The 17,755-nt window shown below is 41.2% G+C and overlaps 1 protein-coding gene across 2 annotated transcripts in view; it reads left to right on the top strand.

Annotated features, from left to right (window-relative positions):
• The first annotated feature begins 1,226 nt into the window (after positions 1–1,226).
• The window catches only part of cntn3a.2 (contactin 3a, tandem duplicate 2), a 34,066-nt gene continuing 17,537 nt past the window's right edge, over positions 1,227–17,755 (top strand). Inside the window, exons 1-13 of one of the 2 annotated variants that reach the window (XM_071203809.1) lie at positions 1,227–1,399; positions 1,703–1,787; positions 4,756–4,893; positions 6,714–6,849; positions 9,740–9,915; positions 11,310–11,405; positions 11,535–11,738; positions 12,603–12,705; positions 13,045–13,229; positions 14,383–14,519; positions 15,699–15,828; positions 16,321–16,471; positions 16,743–16,870. In XM_071203809.1, the coding sequence (XP_071059910.1) occupies positions 4,839–4,893; positions 6,714–6,849; positions 9,740–9,915; positions 11,310–11,405; positions 11,535–11,738; positions 12,603–12,705; positions 13,045–13,229; positions 14,383–14,519; positions 15,699–15,828; positions 16,321–16,471; positions 16,743–16,870 (1,501 nt within the window). In that variant the 5' untranslated portion in view covers positions 1,227–1,399; positions 1,703–1,787; positions 4,756–4,838. Of the gene's footprint in view, positions 1,452–1,702; positions 1,788–4,755; positions 4,894–6,713; positions 6,850–9,739; positions 9,916–11,309; positions 11,406–11,534; positions 11,739–12,602; positions 12,706–13,044; positions 13,230–14,382; positions 14,520–15,698; positions 15,829–16,320; positions 16,472–16,742; positions 16,871–17,755 lie in introns of both variants that reach the window. The other variant, XM_034086181.2, reaches the window with a different exon arrangement.

Raw genomic sequence — 17,755 nt, 5'->3', positions numbered from 1 at the left:
TGTCCGTTTATTTTCATATGAACAAGAACGACTTCAGAACGACTTTTATGTTGTACATAACAGTAGCCTACTATAGCAGCCAGGTAGCCGCTAGATACTCTGATCTTTGTGCTCTGATAAAGTGGTTAAAACCCAGCAGTATTGATAATTAGGCATGTTTTGTTACTTACTGAACTAGCTCAATAATAAGAACGTTTGTTTTATCAAACTTGCTTCTTTGCCTCCTATGACCTAATGCAAACAGGCCTATTTTGCCGGGTAGAGTTTCCACAGTTTACTTTACTCTGCCTATGGTATAAAACAAACATGATATGTATTGCTTTTTTTGTTGTTGTTAGGATTCATTAAATCTGTCCTTTTGCAGTAAATGTTCATTTTTCTAAAATGATAGATATCTTTTTTACCACAAACCATGTAGATATACAGAAGATCCAAGTGATGCTTTTGCTTTTCAGGAAAACTGATAAATCACCCTTAGTGAAAAAAAATCATCCTAACTATTATACGTCATGTTTTAAGTTACATTACATCCTCTTTGTATTAACTCAATTAATCAATCAAAGTTTATTTATTGCCCAATATCAAACATTTTACATTTGTCTCAGTGGATTTAACAGTTTATACCGAACACAAATATGACACCCTCTGTCCTTGGACCTTCACATTAGGAAAAACTCCCAAAGAGACCCCACAGTTAATGGGGAAAAAATGGAAGAAACCTCGGGGAGAGTAATAGAAAAGAGATCCCTCTCCCAGGGTGGACAGACGTGCAATAGGTGACATTTGTAAATCAAACAGATAACACATTTACAACAGTCCAAATGCTAGAAATATGTGTCTATAAATTAGTATACAAGAAGATGGACCACAGCAACAGGCACAGCCACGACTTAGCTATAGCCTTTGTCTACGGCATGTGTGGCACAAGGACCTTAAATCTTTACAAATAAATATGCAGCCTTGTGCTTATGTCAAAACCTGGGAGCCAGTTAACCCTGATAGATATTGAGTCGTGGAAGCTCACAGTTTGTTTGTTATATCGTGGGTTGTCGCAGGGGGGCGCAGTTCCCCTCCAGGTGCGCCTTCCTCCCTCCCGCACCTTCCCATCCCAGCGCTGCTGCTTGTGGCTGCTCCTTCGCACAGCCCTCTTCTTCTTCTTCTTCTTCTTCTTCTTCTTCTTCTTCTTCTTCTTCTTCTTCTTCTTATTCTTCTTCTTCTTCTTCTTCTTCTTCTTCTTCTTCTTCTTCTTCTTCTTCTTCTTCTTCTTCTTCTTCTTCTTCTTCTTCTTCTTCTTCGCAGGGGGGAGCTGACTTGATGCGCATAATAAATCATCTCTGCAAGATTCCCTCCAAGCCCAAATTCAGAACTACGCGTCTTGGATTTGAGAGCGCAAACACAGGCGAGCCTCTTAACTGGGGATGTTTCAAATGTGATTCAGCACGGCAGACAACGTGGGTGTTGTGTGTGTGTGTGTGTGTGTGTGTGTGTGTGTGTGTGTGTGTGTGTGTGTGTGTGTGTGTGTGTGTGTGTATATGTGTGTGTGTTTTTTTAGTGGGGAGTGGAGAAAGAGGAGCGCAGCGATATGAAACGCGGGTGTTTATGCCTCCTGCATTACCCGTTATCTCTGACTGACCACCGGCTGAATTTTTCACCTGTATGAACGACCTTGCTATTGTGACCGATTTTCTCCCCCTAAAAAAAGGCTTTCCATGGAGGATCAATCTGTCGCTTTTTCCGTGAGGGCTGAATTTGGTTCCTGCTGGTCTCAAGAAATTTGAAGATAAGAGGTAAGACAACAAATGATTACCCCTTGAGCGCGCTTGACAATTGGGAACGTGCACAAATACGGAACAGCTAAATTATTTACACAGTGATATTTATATGCTAAAATATTAATACATCCTAACAGGCTCACATGTCGGCCTGTTTTGGCTGCTGTCCCGAATTAGCTCATCAGTTTCTAATGCCATTTATTTGATAATAATTGTTTAGGCTGGAGTAACGAGACGTGCCCTCCCAACTGCAGCCAATTCCTCCACAGTGTCTGGTTCTGGAGGGGCATTCATTCATACACAGACACATTGGGGTTTGTTATAACTAGGGAGTTGTTTTTGTGCCTTTCTTTGACCAACTGATGCAGAGATGCTGTACTCACATATAGTTGTTGTAGCCTCTAACTGCTCCTATGGTTCCTACCTGGTGTGGCGCCACACTGCAGCTCCACTTCACCTCACCCTCTGAAATGTGTTGCTACAGGCCAACACTAAAACATTTTTTGAGAGTAACCAGCCTTGGGTGGAATTGCATGCCTGGTGCTTGTGTGCACACAAAGACATCATAAAGGTATCCAGGTGTTACCAAGGACCCTCTTTCAAAGGCATGAAGGTAAAAATACCCTCAGAAAACCTTGATAAATGTCCCGGCTATGATTGGCTGTAAGCCTCAAGAGATACAGCAACATTCAGCAGGTAATTGCATACTGTATGCCACAATGTCAGCTGGAATATCTGTGATGAATGCAGCGAAGGCCTTCAAAGTAAGTACTCCCACTGTGCCAGTTGGACTATTTATTCAACCAGCGTGTTACTTGGATGCAGGCGTAGTGTGATGGAGGTGGTAGATATCAGGATTTTACATTATTGAACCCAGTGGTGTCTAGGAAGCCTCAGTGATTGAGAGTGATTCACCCCGTAAACCCTTTCTCACCACCTTCTATGACAGTCATCGGTAGCACCATTATCCATGATGAGTGCAAGCTGTGAGTGAGTGTGTGTGTGCCTCATGTTCATCTGTGTATACTGTGCGTGTGAAAAGTAGTATACAGTGTGTACATGTGAAGCACTGAGCTATCAGCTCTGTGTCATATCACTGACAGAATCTGAATCTATTTTGCATTTGTAAATGATTTATTAGATCTGCATAAGGAAAAAAGGAACACGTTGTATCAGTTGTTCCAGGGTGCCATCCTTGACAAAACCCCATTATAAATGCAAACCAACATGCCAAGTCGACAGTAGTGTAATACCCACTGTACCTTCCACACACACACACACACACACACACACACACACACACACACACACACACACACACACACACACACACACACACACACACACACACACACACACACACACACACACACACACACACACACACACACACACACACACACACACACACACACACACACACACACACACACACACACACACACACACACACACACACACACACACACACACACACACACACACACACACACACCAATATTCAGTCCTGAGGTGCCAGCACTTTGCACACCGTAGGCCTATCACTGAGGTATGGCATGCAGGACTCGTCTTGAGAGGAAGCGTACCAATCCAATTGTGCAGACTTTCAGGCGAAGAAAAAGGACAGAGCAAACATGAAAGGTAGGGAAGAAAAAATTCTGGCTGAGACCCCACGTGCCTGATTTGACATCCAGGCAGCTGACAAACAATTAGAGCCTATATAAGTAGCTCTGAACCAGGCTCGCCCCGGGATTAAGCCCCAAATGAGCCGCACATCACGGCTTATGTTTCCTAAATGGAAAGCGAGAGCATGTGTGTGTGTGCGTGTGGAGGCAGGGTGTTATGCGTGTTGAACACGGCGAGAAAGTGAGTTTGGAGTGTAGGTGTATGTGGGCTGTGTGACATTTAGCAGATTGGTGTTATTACCAGTCTCTGGCCTTAATATATCTTGAACACCTCTCGAAGAAATTTGTGATTCTGTGTGTGCAGACCTTCGTATTGCTGTTAATATGTAGGTACACGCTATTGTACAACCATCTGCCTATACCCAACACACGTGAATATGTGTAACTGCTCACTTTACTGCTGTGATATTGCCGGTTCTCCGTTGTATGTATGTTTGACATTTCATAATTGCATCATTACTCGCTCAGTCTCCTCCTGCAAGAAGCGGGTGCATCGCAATTGGCAGAACATGCTACACGCAGACAGACACTTGCCCTTGATTATGGACCTGGGTGGAATGGCTTCCTCATCAGGCTGTCTTGATTCACCCCAGCATGTGGGGAGACACATGCTGCTGCGGGTGAATCTAATTGATTGGATGGCACCCAATTCCCAGGTCCAAGTCTCCTCCGGCAGCCAGAGTGAATCTATCCAAGTGAAGGATGAGCTTAGGCGTCGGTCGCCCCCCTAATAGATTGGCATCGGCTTCTTCCCATATGCCTCTGGTATCACCCTCAGACATCTCTGGGTGCAAGTTGGCCGAAGCACAGGGCACAAAGTGACACTGCCTGGATCTTCCCCGATCAGAATTGTGAAAAAGGGCTGAAGTTAAATGAGACACATCCTGCACTAGGTAGCTGTTAGCAAAATATGCAATATTCAATAATGTTGTTGAATGGAACAAATTGCTTCCAAACATTCTTTTATTGCACAAATTGAACATGGAATGATCACAAAAGGCACCAATTAGAAAAAGAGTGCTTGCTTCATTTTAAAGTGGAGTTTTCTTCTGAATTTATCTTTCAACTAATCAAAATTCCTAGAGTGCAATATAATAATAAACAACAATATTGTGCAGCCTTATCTTGCACCAAATGCAACATACAATTCTATCATCATTATATATTTCTACTTCTGAAATGTACACTTATCCTGTCTTCTCCTGATGGACGATTGAAAGACATCCGGTTGAAAGTGTAATGAAAATATTGGGTTTCCCAGAGTTTGGTGTTTTACAACACAAATCTTGTTTCAACAGGTCAAGCTCCCCTCTCTCGGAGAACACGAGTGCCATTTCAAAGCTTATTGGATGAAAGTCTCATTTGCCCTTGGCTGCCAAAGATGACGTTGCCATGGAAACAGCTTCTACTGTTATCAATCATCGACTGTCTGGCAGGTAAACCACCTTTTTATATGAGTAATGATTATTTCTTGTTTGGACATTTACAGTTGCTAGATGATAGCTGAAGAGCCGAAAATAATGCCCGTGTCAGAGATGATAGGATGGCCCACGTTTAAAGGGGCACTCCTCAGTATTGACTTCCATTCACAACACAGACACAATACTCTCAATCCTCCTCCTCCTCCTCCTCCTCCTCCTCCTCCTCCTCCTCCTCCTCCTCCTCCTCCTCCTCCTCCTCCTCCTCCTCCTCCTCCTCCTCCTCCTCCTCCTCACTACTCTGTGATAGCAACCTGATGAGAAGGCATTGTTTATTTTTATTTTTATTATTTATTCACATAAAACACAGAGCAAACACTATCATGACTGTTACCTAACGATATGTTTTTTCCAAATTATATTCATCACTCAGTTAATGTGAACAAATAACAAATCAAAGATTGCCTCTCTTAATCCCATGTCATGCTTTTCCGGTTATTACCCGTCCCCTTGTGTGTTATGAAGGTTTTTCTGCATGTAAACGGTCTGCAGAGTCACATTACATTACATTACATTGCATTTAGCTGACGCTTTTATCCAAAGCGACTTACAATAAGTGCATTCGACCAACAAGATACAAACTTGAAGAAAACAGAATCATATAAGTACATCAGGTTTCATAGAGCCAAAACATTTCAAGTGCTACTCAACTGGCTTTAGATAAGCCAGTCCTTTGTTAGTATATAAGTGCTTTGTTAGCAATTCACAAACCCTCAAAGTGCACCCTGTAGCGAGTAAAACTCTAACACAGAAAATACCTGTCTATGCTGCCCCAGAACGCCTCGTTGGAGGTTTCTCTTTTTCCATTGTTTTCTTCCTGGGTATGGTGACGTGCCCATACCCAAATGGACCAATCCGTGGAGCCGTTACGTTACGTCCGTGGATTGGTCCAAATTGACCAATCCGCGGACTTCCTCACACACACACACACACACACACACACACACACACACACACACACACACACACACACACACACACACACACACACACACACACACACACACACACACACACACACACACACACACACACACACACACACACACTCAATCTTTTCTCAGCTGCAGCTCCGCAGATTTCTCCTACTGAGACGGCGGGATGCGGCAAGGCTGTGAGTCGGTGTGTGAGTACACACACAAACTGCCAGCCAGGCTGCGGGTGTGTGTTCGGGCTGGGTTTCGCTGTGTCTCGCTGTCTCGCTGTCTCGCTGTCTCGCAGACGGCCACTGGGCTCATAGAGAGGGGGGAGGCAGGAGCTCCAACAAGCCGTTTAGGACAGAGAGTGAATACACATACTATACAGTAGAGATGCTGTATGAGAAACCAATGTGACTTTGGAAAATTGCACAATTTAAATCTATTCTAGTAGACCTCAACAATGGAATTATGATCAGTAGAAATGGCCATGACATGGGACCTTTAAGTCTTATTTTAACTTATAATATACAACAATATACTAAAGCATTATTATATTTTATCAAATGGAAAATTCAGAAAATGTTTTGCTGGACAAGCAACATTTCTTCTTTTAAATTCACAGGAACGTCATCCTGTTAAAGTTATTCAGCCTTTTCTTTAGGAAGAATCTGCATTTTTGTTGCAAGATGAAATGAAAAGTATTGAGTCTCTCCCCATGTTTACTAATGTCCATCCTCCTATTATAACTGAGTGTCCTATTTCCTCCAGAAGAATGGGGGAAATGTGCAGGCCAAACTTTCCTATCAAAATGGGCACTTTTCTTCGGTTTTGCTCAGGCTGTCACTGTTTTTCTGACAGATTGTTTGGACAGTGGATCGTACCATGGTCCAAGATGGAGGATGGAGCCAGGTGACTTGTTCATTCCTGTGGACTCCATAGAAGAAGAAGCCACTCTGACCTGTGATGCTAAGGGAACGCCATCTCCTCAGTACAGGTGAGAAATCGTTCAAATGAGGGCATGTGTGAGATAAAGATGCAGCACGTTATATGAGGTGTTCAATTTATCTTTACTTAAACTATTACGCATTGTGAAAATTAACAATCGCAAATTTGTTATAGACATATAAATAGCAGCAGAAGAACGTTATAGTATTATCAGAAATGACCATCATCAGTTATTGCTTTCCTTGGTATGAACCTAAAGGAAGTCAAGTACAGAATCAGCAGCTATTCTTCTCTTGAACTTCGTCCCTGAAAGCGTTTTCATAGCAGCTGTCAATGTCATAAGAGGACCTTGTTTAATATAAAGTAAACATAACCTTTATGTGCGTGGGGAGATTAAATCAGCTTGAAACCGTAAAGTTACACATACAGTACATATATATTATTTATACTACTGTCAGCCTTGCTGCTCAATTCATTCACAGTAATGAAGATAAGGATTTAAAAGAACATTCTTCACATGGCATAAGCACGTCCTTGCTCCCCTTATCATTTTCTCTAAATTAAACTGAAACGCTTACAGACACTCAAAGCAGGGGCGTCATTATGGCTTCACTCATTCATATTGACTAACACGCTGCCAATCTTCCTCTTGTCTCGCCAGATATTATCTTAGCGACACACGTGTAGCATCTTAATGCATCTTAAAGCTCCTCTTTTAAAACGCTGTGAGGCCGATGCACGTTGCTAGACACCATGTGGCACCAACAGACATTGATTACAAGTGTCTTTGGCGTTGAACAATAGAATTACTGCGACACAGCCGGCACAGGCGAGATGAATGATAGCCGTGTGGAGTGCGTATGCTCATTATTTCAGGCTTTTTACATTCTTCGCCTAAGACCAGGTATTTCCATGTACTGATTAAAGGTGAGATGAGCATGTTGTAACGCGGTGCCTTGTCAAGCTGGCTGTGCCCGGCTCTGCAAGCCCTCCACACCTCTGTGGCTCTTCTCTTGAAGTGTAAATAGGCTCCCTCCCCCCTTCTCTCTGTTCTCCCTTCCCCTTTCCTCTGCCAGACCTGTCACTCCAAAAGAGATGAGTATTTTATAGTATGCACACTGAAGAGGCATTATTGCTCATGGGAGAAAGCCACAACTAGTTTGAAAAAGCATATTCTCCCCAGCCAGTCATAAAAGTGATGCAGAGGGTGACTTGCTTAACCTTTACTTGACCTGAGGTATAACGCCTGTGGCTCTGAGCTGCAGGATGATCCAGGATATCCAGTTTCTCTGTGGTCAGATGGTCAGACAAGTTGTGTTCACAAAATGAATCTCAAGCTGAGTAACTCAGTTTTGGGGTTGATTTTCAATCACCTGCCCAATGTTCAGGCCACCACTGAGGCACTTCCGGTCCATAAGAGGTGATGGAGCTAAATGCAGCTGTGTGGTCACAGACCCCTAAACACACACATGCATGTTTTAATAACAGAGTGAACCCTTAGGTGTTTATTGTACAGACGTTCACACTGTTCAGCTCTAATAAGTGAAGTCAACCACTATACATACAGAAATGAAATACGTCTAAGTGTCTAGAGGAAGGCGGCAAGCACTCGTCGGCGTTCAATGGTTTGGGTATTCTGTAAGAAATTATTTTGGAGGTTATACTTGAAAGCTTTTGGAAAGTTTGCCATTATGGCCTCCCTGTCTTTCATTTTTTCTTTCATCACTTACGAGAAGTCGAATAAAGGATTGGGGCTGAAGGAGAGAAATTGTTCTTTTATATGCTTTGAGAAATATGATGGTAAATTCTTGAAAAGGGCTCTGTCCTTCAACCCATCAAAGCTCCGTGTTTCACTAGCATTTAAAAAGAGAAGTGTTGTGGTGACAAGAAGAAGAGAATGTATTTTCTAACTGAATATTGGGGCTTCTTTACATCCATTAATTAAACTAATTTCATTATTACATCTTTTAGGTGATTCATTTATTTAATAGCACAATCTGATCCTGCTGCGCAAGGTATTATCTTTTCAAACTTCAACACTTAGCAGGCGCAATAGATGTAATGGAAGGTGAAAAAGAGTTTAAAAGGCATCCTTTGTTACATCAGCCCCTGCCAAGTGCTAATGTTTTGTCCTAATGAGAAGTCAAAGGTGGAATAATGTCACATTATGTAAATATAATGTGACAGAGACAAGGTTATTATGGGTAAGACTGATGATAATATCTATGATGGCTTCTAAAACCTTTATCTTCTGCTTCCCTTACATAGCAGAAGACAGCTTTGTGTATGATAGTCTAAGATTAAACTTTAATGATCCCTGCGGGGGGAAATGAGATCGCTGCAGCAGCAAATAGTGGTAGAGCAAAATAAAGAAAAATAGAATAGGAAAAGAAAATACAATATAAATAATAAATGTGCAATTTAAGTGTAATATAAACCAAAAACACTGGAGCATGTTGTAGAATAATGGATAACAGAATTTTTCGATTACAGGGACAAAACCATATGCAACAATCATCGAACATGTGCAGAATATGATAGTGAGAACTATTCAGTTAATACAAATCTAAATTGACTGAATTTAGGACTGTGAAGAAAACAAGAAAAACAACAGAGGGAATTAAAAATGCTTCTCAGTATATTTAGTCTTTTTTCCGAGCTACTTTATGACTTAGGAAACTTTGTTAGGAAAGTTAAATTCCAGCAGGATAATAATAAATGGCTAAAAATCACACAAGTCCATGCTGTTCATGCTTCAACCTGCAAGCCTGTGAATTCCTCCACACCAGCACAAATGTTCAGTGTATTATTCTTACTTCAAGTGAGTTACTACAGTGAGTTGTGTTCCCCGCTCACCTCCTGTCAGACCACCTTGGTTGGTAGAAAAGAAATGGATGCTGCTTTTTTGCCAGGGACTGATGGTGTCTTTGCCCTCACAGATGGTCATTGAATGGGACTCTCATAAATCTGGGCCTGGATCGCCGGCGGCGTCTGTCTGGGGGCAACCTCATTATAAGCATTCTGGACCGCTACCAGGATGTAGGAATGTACCAGTGCATGGCGTTCAACACTGTAGGAGCGATTCTCAGCAGGAGAGCCAGTCTGCAGTTTGCCTGTAAGTTCACGTCACTTTTTATTAAGAAATGGGATGGTGGTGTAACCGCACTTAGACAAATAATGCCGACGCACACCAAACTAGGTGGGCGACGCTTGTAATATTTATGAGTGCTACAACTCTGAGGCGATGTTAAATGCTGAAATGGCATGGGGGCAGTTTTAGCGTGACGTCTATTCTTTTCTTATGTTCGTTGTTGCTAACTAAGAATGAATACTTCATTTCACCTTGCTTAGCTTTATCAGAAATGTCATGTCGTGTTTTATGTCATGTACTCTGGGGGGTAAATAAGTCAACCAAATTGTTTTGGGTATGACAAATACCTCAATAAGGACTCAATGCTGTGTTAATGTTGACTCCAACATAATATGTCGGTTTTGAGTAATGGAAATTAATAAAACTAACAGTACAAACATTTTTAGTACAATTGTATTGCCATACAAATAAGACAAACTGTGATATCTCTCACATTACATACACGTAGTGGTAAAAGCAGCAAACATCTGAAATTAGTAAAGAAATAAGTACTTACTGTTAATGTACTATTCATTGTACTTCAATTGTTGCAGATAACAAGAAAGTATCTTTTCACACCTTCTGTGTCTGGCCTTGCTGATATTTTTGGTTGTATTTCAAGCTTTTAGACATGCACTGCTGATACATAATGACATAACAAACTCAACAACCCTTTGTGCAGAAATAATGTCTTTGTTACACAATATAGCACCTTGCTGATAGGATTGTTTTGTTATGAAATCTGTAAATAGCCCAAATGAAAACTTTGAAACTGATTGAAGAGAGGTGTGTGGCTTATATAGAGTGACCAGAAGATATCTTCATTGCCTAATACTACCAGGGGTTAGTGGAAAAATCATTTCACTATTTCCATGCACTGGATAACATATGTTATAATACTGTTTTTTGTGGTTTTCAGTTTATTTCTAAGCCATTACCAGGGGCAAGACTGAATAGTTGGTTGTTTAACCTACAGTAGTTATTGTTCTTATTTCTTATTCAGACCTGAAGGTTAACGGTATTATGTTTACTGCAATATGTGAAATATGACTAAACTGTTGGTTTTGTGTCCTTGTGGTTGCTATATATTGTATGTTGTCGTTTTTTCCCCTGAACCACTATAACAAGACACTTAAACACAAGCGCTTTGACATTATTGTCAATTGGTGTACGAAAAAAAGGATAGCAATATATATGTTATATCTCCCTGCACTTGTGCTCATACCTACAAGCCTCTTCTCAGTCTGAACCTGTTTCATTCACTGAAGTGCAATTCTCCTGACAATATCCGTATGTGCTTGTGTGAGAGTCTTGCTGTAAGCACTCCGACACATATGAGCTCCTGCGGTGATCTTCCTTTTCATTTTTGTTTCCCTCAGACTTAGATCATTTCAAAGTCCACACCAGAAGCGCAGTGTCAGTCCGTGAGGGACAAGGAGTGGTGTTACTTTGTGGAACGTCCACTTCCTCAGGAGGTAAACCTTCATCCTGGCTTCAAACTGTGCAGTTGTTTAAAGTTGAAGTGGCATGTGGAATAAAGTATACCATTGCCAGCATTAATTCACCTTTTTACCATGACATTTAACAATCTCTTTTTCTTCCAGACCTTACGTATGCATGGGTCTTCAATGAGTACCCTTACTTTGTTCAACAAGACAATCGGCGTTTCGTCTCCCAGCAGACGGGAAATCTTTACATCGCCAAGGTGGACCCCTCAGACGTGGGCAACTACACTTGTGTGGTGATGAACAGCATCACAAAGGGCAAGATTCAGAGCTCACCTACATCTCTGATCCTCAGGACAGATGGTAAGAAGCCCAGCTCAGGGCCGCGATGTGACAAGTGTGCCTCACAGCCATGTATTAGGGACCTTTCCTTTGAAGGTGGCTTTAATCATCGCACTTGCATGAGTGCTCTTTGTCGTGTCGTGCCTCGCTTTCGTTGAGTCACCGAGCGCTAATGCTTGTAAGTAAATAGTTGCTCCTCAATGTAGGCCAGCAAACAAAGCACCCAAATCTCCTCTGTGCTGACTTAGCTCTCTTATAATTTCGCATTGCCTTTAAAAGCTTTTCTCTGTGCTTTCACATGAATTCTCCAGCCCGGTTCTCTTTGGTCTGTTGTTCTATTCTCTGTTACGCCTTCATAGAAAGAGTGAATAAAGGTTGCCTTCCAATGAATAAAACATAAGCCATACGTCACTGGACCATTACATTGAGTGTTCTGGTGGCTCAACCAGTTAGTTTCCACTCAGTGTACTGTACATGTGGCTGCATACATTTAAATCTCATCGCATCATTTTATGATCCTAGCCTTGACTGTCTTAAATACTGTTACAAACAATAAAACACAAGGGGTTGGGAGCTGCCCACTCAAGCTTTGAAATAATAGACTAACAGCCAGACTAGCACAAAAGACAAGGTTTCAAATTCTACTCTATCTATTCCACCAAGAAGATATTTAATTTATTCCTTGCTGGTGTTTCACGGCGCTCTGGCGACATTTAAGTGATGTACTACTTGGAGTTTACCCGCGAGAAAATGTTTGCTCATGTGTCTTTTATTTCTCCTCTGTTAGTTTTACAGTGCGATTGTTTGGTCCATAATGCAAACCATATTGCTTATAAGTCATGAATAATGGAAGACTGAGCAAGTTCTTGTGCTTGCTCTTCATAGGAGTGATGGGCGAATACGAGCCAAAAATAGAAGTTAATTTCCCAGACAATGTACCCGCAGCAAAAGGATCAACAATTACGCTGGAATGTTTCGCCCTTGGGAAGTAAGCTGGATTCCTTCAAGCATGTTTTCAATCTTCCGCTGTCTTTCATTCCAGACATCTGGATTTCTGTAAAGTAAAGTTGCTTTGGCAATTATATTTTTTAGAGTGTGGCATCAAGCCATGATTGGTCTGAAAGCCATGTGAGACTGCATTATTTGTTGTCAGATCAGGGTAACTCTAAATCATTCTTCCACCAAAAAAAACCACAGTGACTTTAAAGCTTCATCAAACACTTTATCGCAGGATTACAGAGACCTGCAACCTGAGCTGTAATCTTAAAAGTTCAAAAGGACTTGAATCGGGATCTCCGCTGAGGTTTAATTCCTCTGCGTCTTTCAGCCCTGTCCCAGAAATCACCTGGAAGAGAGCTAACGGCATCCCCTTCCCCAGCAAAGTCAAAATGAAGTACTCTAATGCCGTGCTGGAGATACCCAGCTTCCAGCAGGATGATACGGGAGGATACGAGTGTGTAGCTGAGAACAAGATGGGCAAGAACATAGCCACCGGTCGGCTGGCCTTCTATGGTAAGACTTATTTTCTTTGACTTGCTATGACAACAAAAAACATTGTACCGATTAAGTTATACACTGTAATGTGTGAGATCTTTGCTATGTTCCATCTGTCATATTCTCAATGTAATACTGCTGCTGTCAGTGTCAAAAGAGTTGTTATTTGGTAATACGACCGATATGTTAACAGCCTATTGTTATTTACAGCTTTAACAAGTCATTTTCTTTCTTTCCACGTGGTTAGTGTTCATTTTACTGCAGTTTTACAATTTTTGGCATCTTGACTTACCTCAACTGCTGTTCCTTTATGAAAGAGGAAGAATGACACTTGAGTGCAAATGCATGTAAAGTCAGCTGTGCCGATTGTTATGAGCGCAACACTCTACCTGCTACACATTCTGTAAAGTTGTAAATGTGTAAGAAGCTATAAAGTTGTGTGCTGGATGTGGGAACAGACCCAGGGGGATGTTTATTAAACACAGAATTAAGGTGGCTGTTCATGACAGCTTCCTGCTTTGTGGCGTGGCGTTTCATGCTAATCTTGACTTGCCACAGGCAGCTGACACATTTAAGTGATGAAGCGGAGTGAAACCCTAGATTCACTCCTCTCTCCCCTTTAAAGACAAGTCTATTTTCTAACTTATTGGAGCTGTCACTCTATTCATGCTTCCCTTTTAACTATTTTCTCAAATTCAATTTTCAAAATGTAGGCCTAAACAGGTTTTCTTAAGAACGATTGTATTGGTCCTAAAATAAATGCTCTACCACTTCAAATATTAAAGAGGTTTATTTACTTTTGGTTTTTGATATCATACCAGCTTCTTAAGATTTTAGGATTTAGATTTGGCTCGCTTTAGAGTTACATTCAATTATGATTTATTTTGCATGATGGGGAAGTGCAAACTCAAGCAGACATGGATCAGATCAATAAATGCCCATTCCTAAAGTAATGAATGGAAATACTTTTTAATGCAAATGTTCCTTCATACTTCTGCCAGTATAACTGCAAAATAAAAATGCCTCTATAATTTAAATATGTAACTTAAGAAGGTCTTAAAAAGTCTTCAATTTATCTTCAAACCTGCAGAAACCCCAGAGATATTATGCTCCATAAGTCTGTCTTCCTGGTTCTCCAACATTTCACTGGTTCATATTTGTGTTCCCTCAGCCAAGCCTCAGTGGATCCAGGCCACGAAGGACACGGCCCTGGCCATAGAGGAGAGACTTTACTGGGACTGCCGAGCCAATGGCAAGCCCAAGCCCGCCTACACGTGGCTGAAGAACGGCCAACAGCTTCTTTCTGAGGTAAATTACTGCCCTTCTTCTGCCACCTACCAATGTTTAATTTTTAAAGACTTAATCCTCATCTTCAGCGCATTATTTCAATTTAGAGTGCCTGGCGTCAAGCACGCGGCTGTTTTTCCAAGTGCGATGAGAGGCGAGTGTAAACGTCTTGCTGAGGTGTGCCAGTGATGAGACATGGATGTAACTGTCTCTTATTCCACTCTACCTTGGCAGATTACACAGTCTTAGAGAGTGGATCAGTGTAGTCCCTCCGAGATTGCTCCATTTCATCTGAATGGAGTCGGTAGTTGTTTTCATTATTCATGGTGCATGTTTTAGCTCCTCCAGATTTAGGGACAATGGGTTTAATCTACTGTGAAATATGCTATACGGCTGCACACCTTACCCAGGACCACCAGGGACATACATAGCTTTCAACTTGACTTCAATATGCTGCTGTTGCTTTATCTTCTCAGCAGCATTTGGTAATGCTCAATGCGAGCACCTGCTTCTATAACAACAACAACAAAAAGGCTTATTTAAATGTCATTCTATGATTTGATTTTAACAATATATATATACTGTTGCAAGGTCAAGAACATGATTGTTTAACTAAAAGGCAGTATTGTTTACTTTTCATGATATCAGTTTCAGACACAATGTAAGGCTTATGGTAAGCATACTTTTGTGTAAATGCATAATCTTTAATTCAAAGAGAGAGCTTAATCTTCACACGCTAAACAGAAACAATATACGATTAGACCATAATGTGTGTAATTGCATGGATTGAGTTACATAAAGTAAGGGTTTTAATGAAAAAACTTTACATGTTTCACCTCAATAAGATATATCCTGGCTTAATCATTCATCAGAAATAAAATAAATACATATATTTATAACAGGATGCTGAATTTAGCCACACATACACACATTTTGCACACATAGTTTTCACTACAGTATATTATTACAAGCTGAATACTGGTTAATATGATAGTGAAAATATTTGAAGAAAAAAAACATGTTTGTGCACTGACTCTGATTCATTCACGGCAACATAATCCTGATTTGATCTTCGCCCATTGACATTGCCTCTAACCCAATCCAATTCTTATTGAGCTTTGCCAGAGCGCGCTGAGCAAAGCAAAAACCTACCTTCAAGTCTTAAGCAATAATTGCTTTCTTTCATCCTTTTCTTCACAGGACAGAATCCATGTGGAGGACGGAGTCCTGTCAGTGTCCGCGCTGACGCTATCTGACGCCGGCATGTACCAGTGTGTGGCTGAGAATAAACATGGCGTCATATATTTCTCTGCTGAACTAATGGTTTTAGGTACGGTGGCATTTATCTCTCCTTTAAATCCTCCAATCATTGTTGCCGAAGAATCGTAAAGGTCATCTTACTGTCATTCTTAAAGGTTGTCTGGATTAGTGGATAATGGGGTCAGCGAGGAGGGTTTGATGGGGCCAAACACATTTAAAAAATATTTTCCCCTTCATGATATCCTGATTTACTTTGAAGTTAAGGTGAGGATGGGGTAGTTGATTCAAAATGAACGACAAAAATGATCTTTATGAGTAAAACCAATTAAAGATGTAACATTGTTGGTCCCTGTAAATCCATGTTCTTGATAGAAAATGGAACAAAAATCACCAGTAGTGATTGGATTTTATATTTATTTTCTCCCATCACAAATGTTTCAAATGTCTGTCTCCATTACTTTCCAATTTGAGGATTTTCCCAGATCAAACTGAGGCGTGCTTCAAATGCCCTGTGAGATTTTCTGCAGGCTTGTACTAAAGTCAGTTTACTGTTTCCCATCAGCCTCTCCGCCAGACTTCACAGGAAACGTCCTCAGAGCTTTGCTCAAAGCCAAGGCAGGAACTACAGTGACTTTAGAGTGTAAACCCCAGGCCTATCCCATCGCCAGCATCTTATGGAAGAAAGGAAACCTCCCTATCCACACCAACGACAGGTAATGACTGAACTGAACCTGCTTTAATTAAGCCAGAGGACCGATGGCTGTGATAGGAATGTACAATTAAAGGCAATTCAGTATTTCCCATCGTATGTTTTCAACCTTGTTAAGTCCAAACGATCAATATCCCCCTTCACTTACACTGCTTCTCGTTGCCTATGATAATGAAGAACACTGAGACAAATCCAGAATTAGAGTTGATCTAATGACGATATTATCTTTTGTTCTCTGAAGTTGGATTGCAAACGGGTGTCTCTGTTTGCTTTAGGATCACACTCTCCCCAGATGGAACATTGAGGCTTGCCAACGTGAGCAAGTCTGATGCAGGCAGCTATACGTGCTTCGCAAGGAATAGATTTGGCATGTCAAGTACAACAGGACGGCTCCTCGTTACCGGTAAGCTCCACTGTGACATAGCAGAATGTTTATGCATCCCACTTAGTTAGCAGAATGTATCTCTCAGTATGGATTAACGCAAGGGAGAGTTACTGTGGCGCAAAGAGTCGATAACTGGTGGGTGGAAACATAAACAAACTTCAGGTTTTCCTCTGAGGAGCGAGTCAGAAACTTTGGGAGCTGTCTATCCTTCAAGGACTTTACAAAATAAAACAATCCCTGAAATAATTTTGGAATATTATTTTAAATGTCATTTTTACTCAAACTCGACTGCAACTTAAAAAAAAAAGTTTTGTCTTTCAGTTTAATTCCATTGAGTTGTTAAGTGCGGCTGCAATAACGCACTTGGAAGGTGTTTGAAAAAATACTCTATCATTGTTTTCTTCAAAGCAGTTGAAACAACCAATTCACTGCAACAAATGAAAGTGCCCTGAGTGGAAGCAATGAAAGCGTTAGTGAGGAGGTGTTACAGATGCTGTTGTTGTCGAGCGTGTGCTTCCAGTGGAGTGTTAGTAAAGTGTTCTCTTATTGGTTTTATTAATGTGCTGAACGCTATTGTCTGCCACTGTAACTGCCAGTTGGGGGGGTATTTTTCAAGGCCATAATGCAGTCAGCGGCACAGAGCCGCGACCCAGACATTGATTATTACTAGCTTAAGAACTAAGGGGACATTTTTACATGTCATTTCCTTACCCCTCGAGATTCTACTCTATAAGGTAAGATGTAAGAGTGCAAATCCTCTTGCTTTGTGCTGCACCTTCTTTATTTGATTCTAGCAGATTCATTATCTTGACTTTTGAAGCACGACAGACTTAGTCCAATCATTGCTTTTGTAGACTTTGAAGCAACGCCCCTTCATTTATGTTCTGGATGCACAGAGCAGCC

This window comes from Pseudochaenichthys georgianus, chromosome 7 (assembly GCF_902827115.2).
Source record: "Pseudochaenichthys georgianus chromosome 7, fPseGeo1.2, whole genome shotgun sequence".
Taxonomy (NCBI): domain Eukaryota; kingdom Metazoa; phylum Chordata; class Actinopteri; order Perciformes; family Channichthyidae; genus Pseudochaenichthys; species Pseudochaenichthys georgianus.
This window is presented reverse-complemented; position numbering and strand designations above follow the sequence as displayed.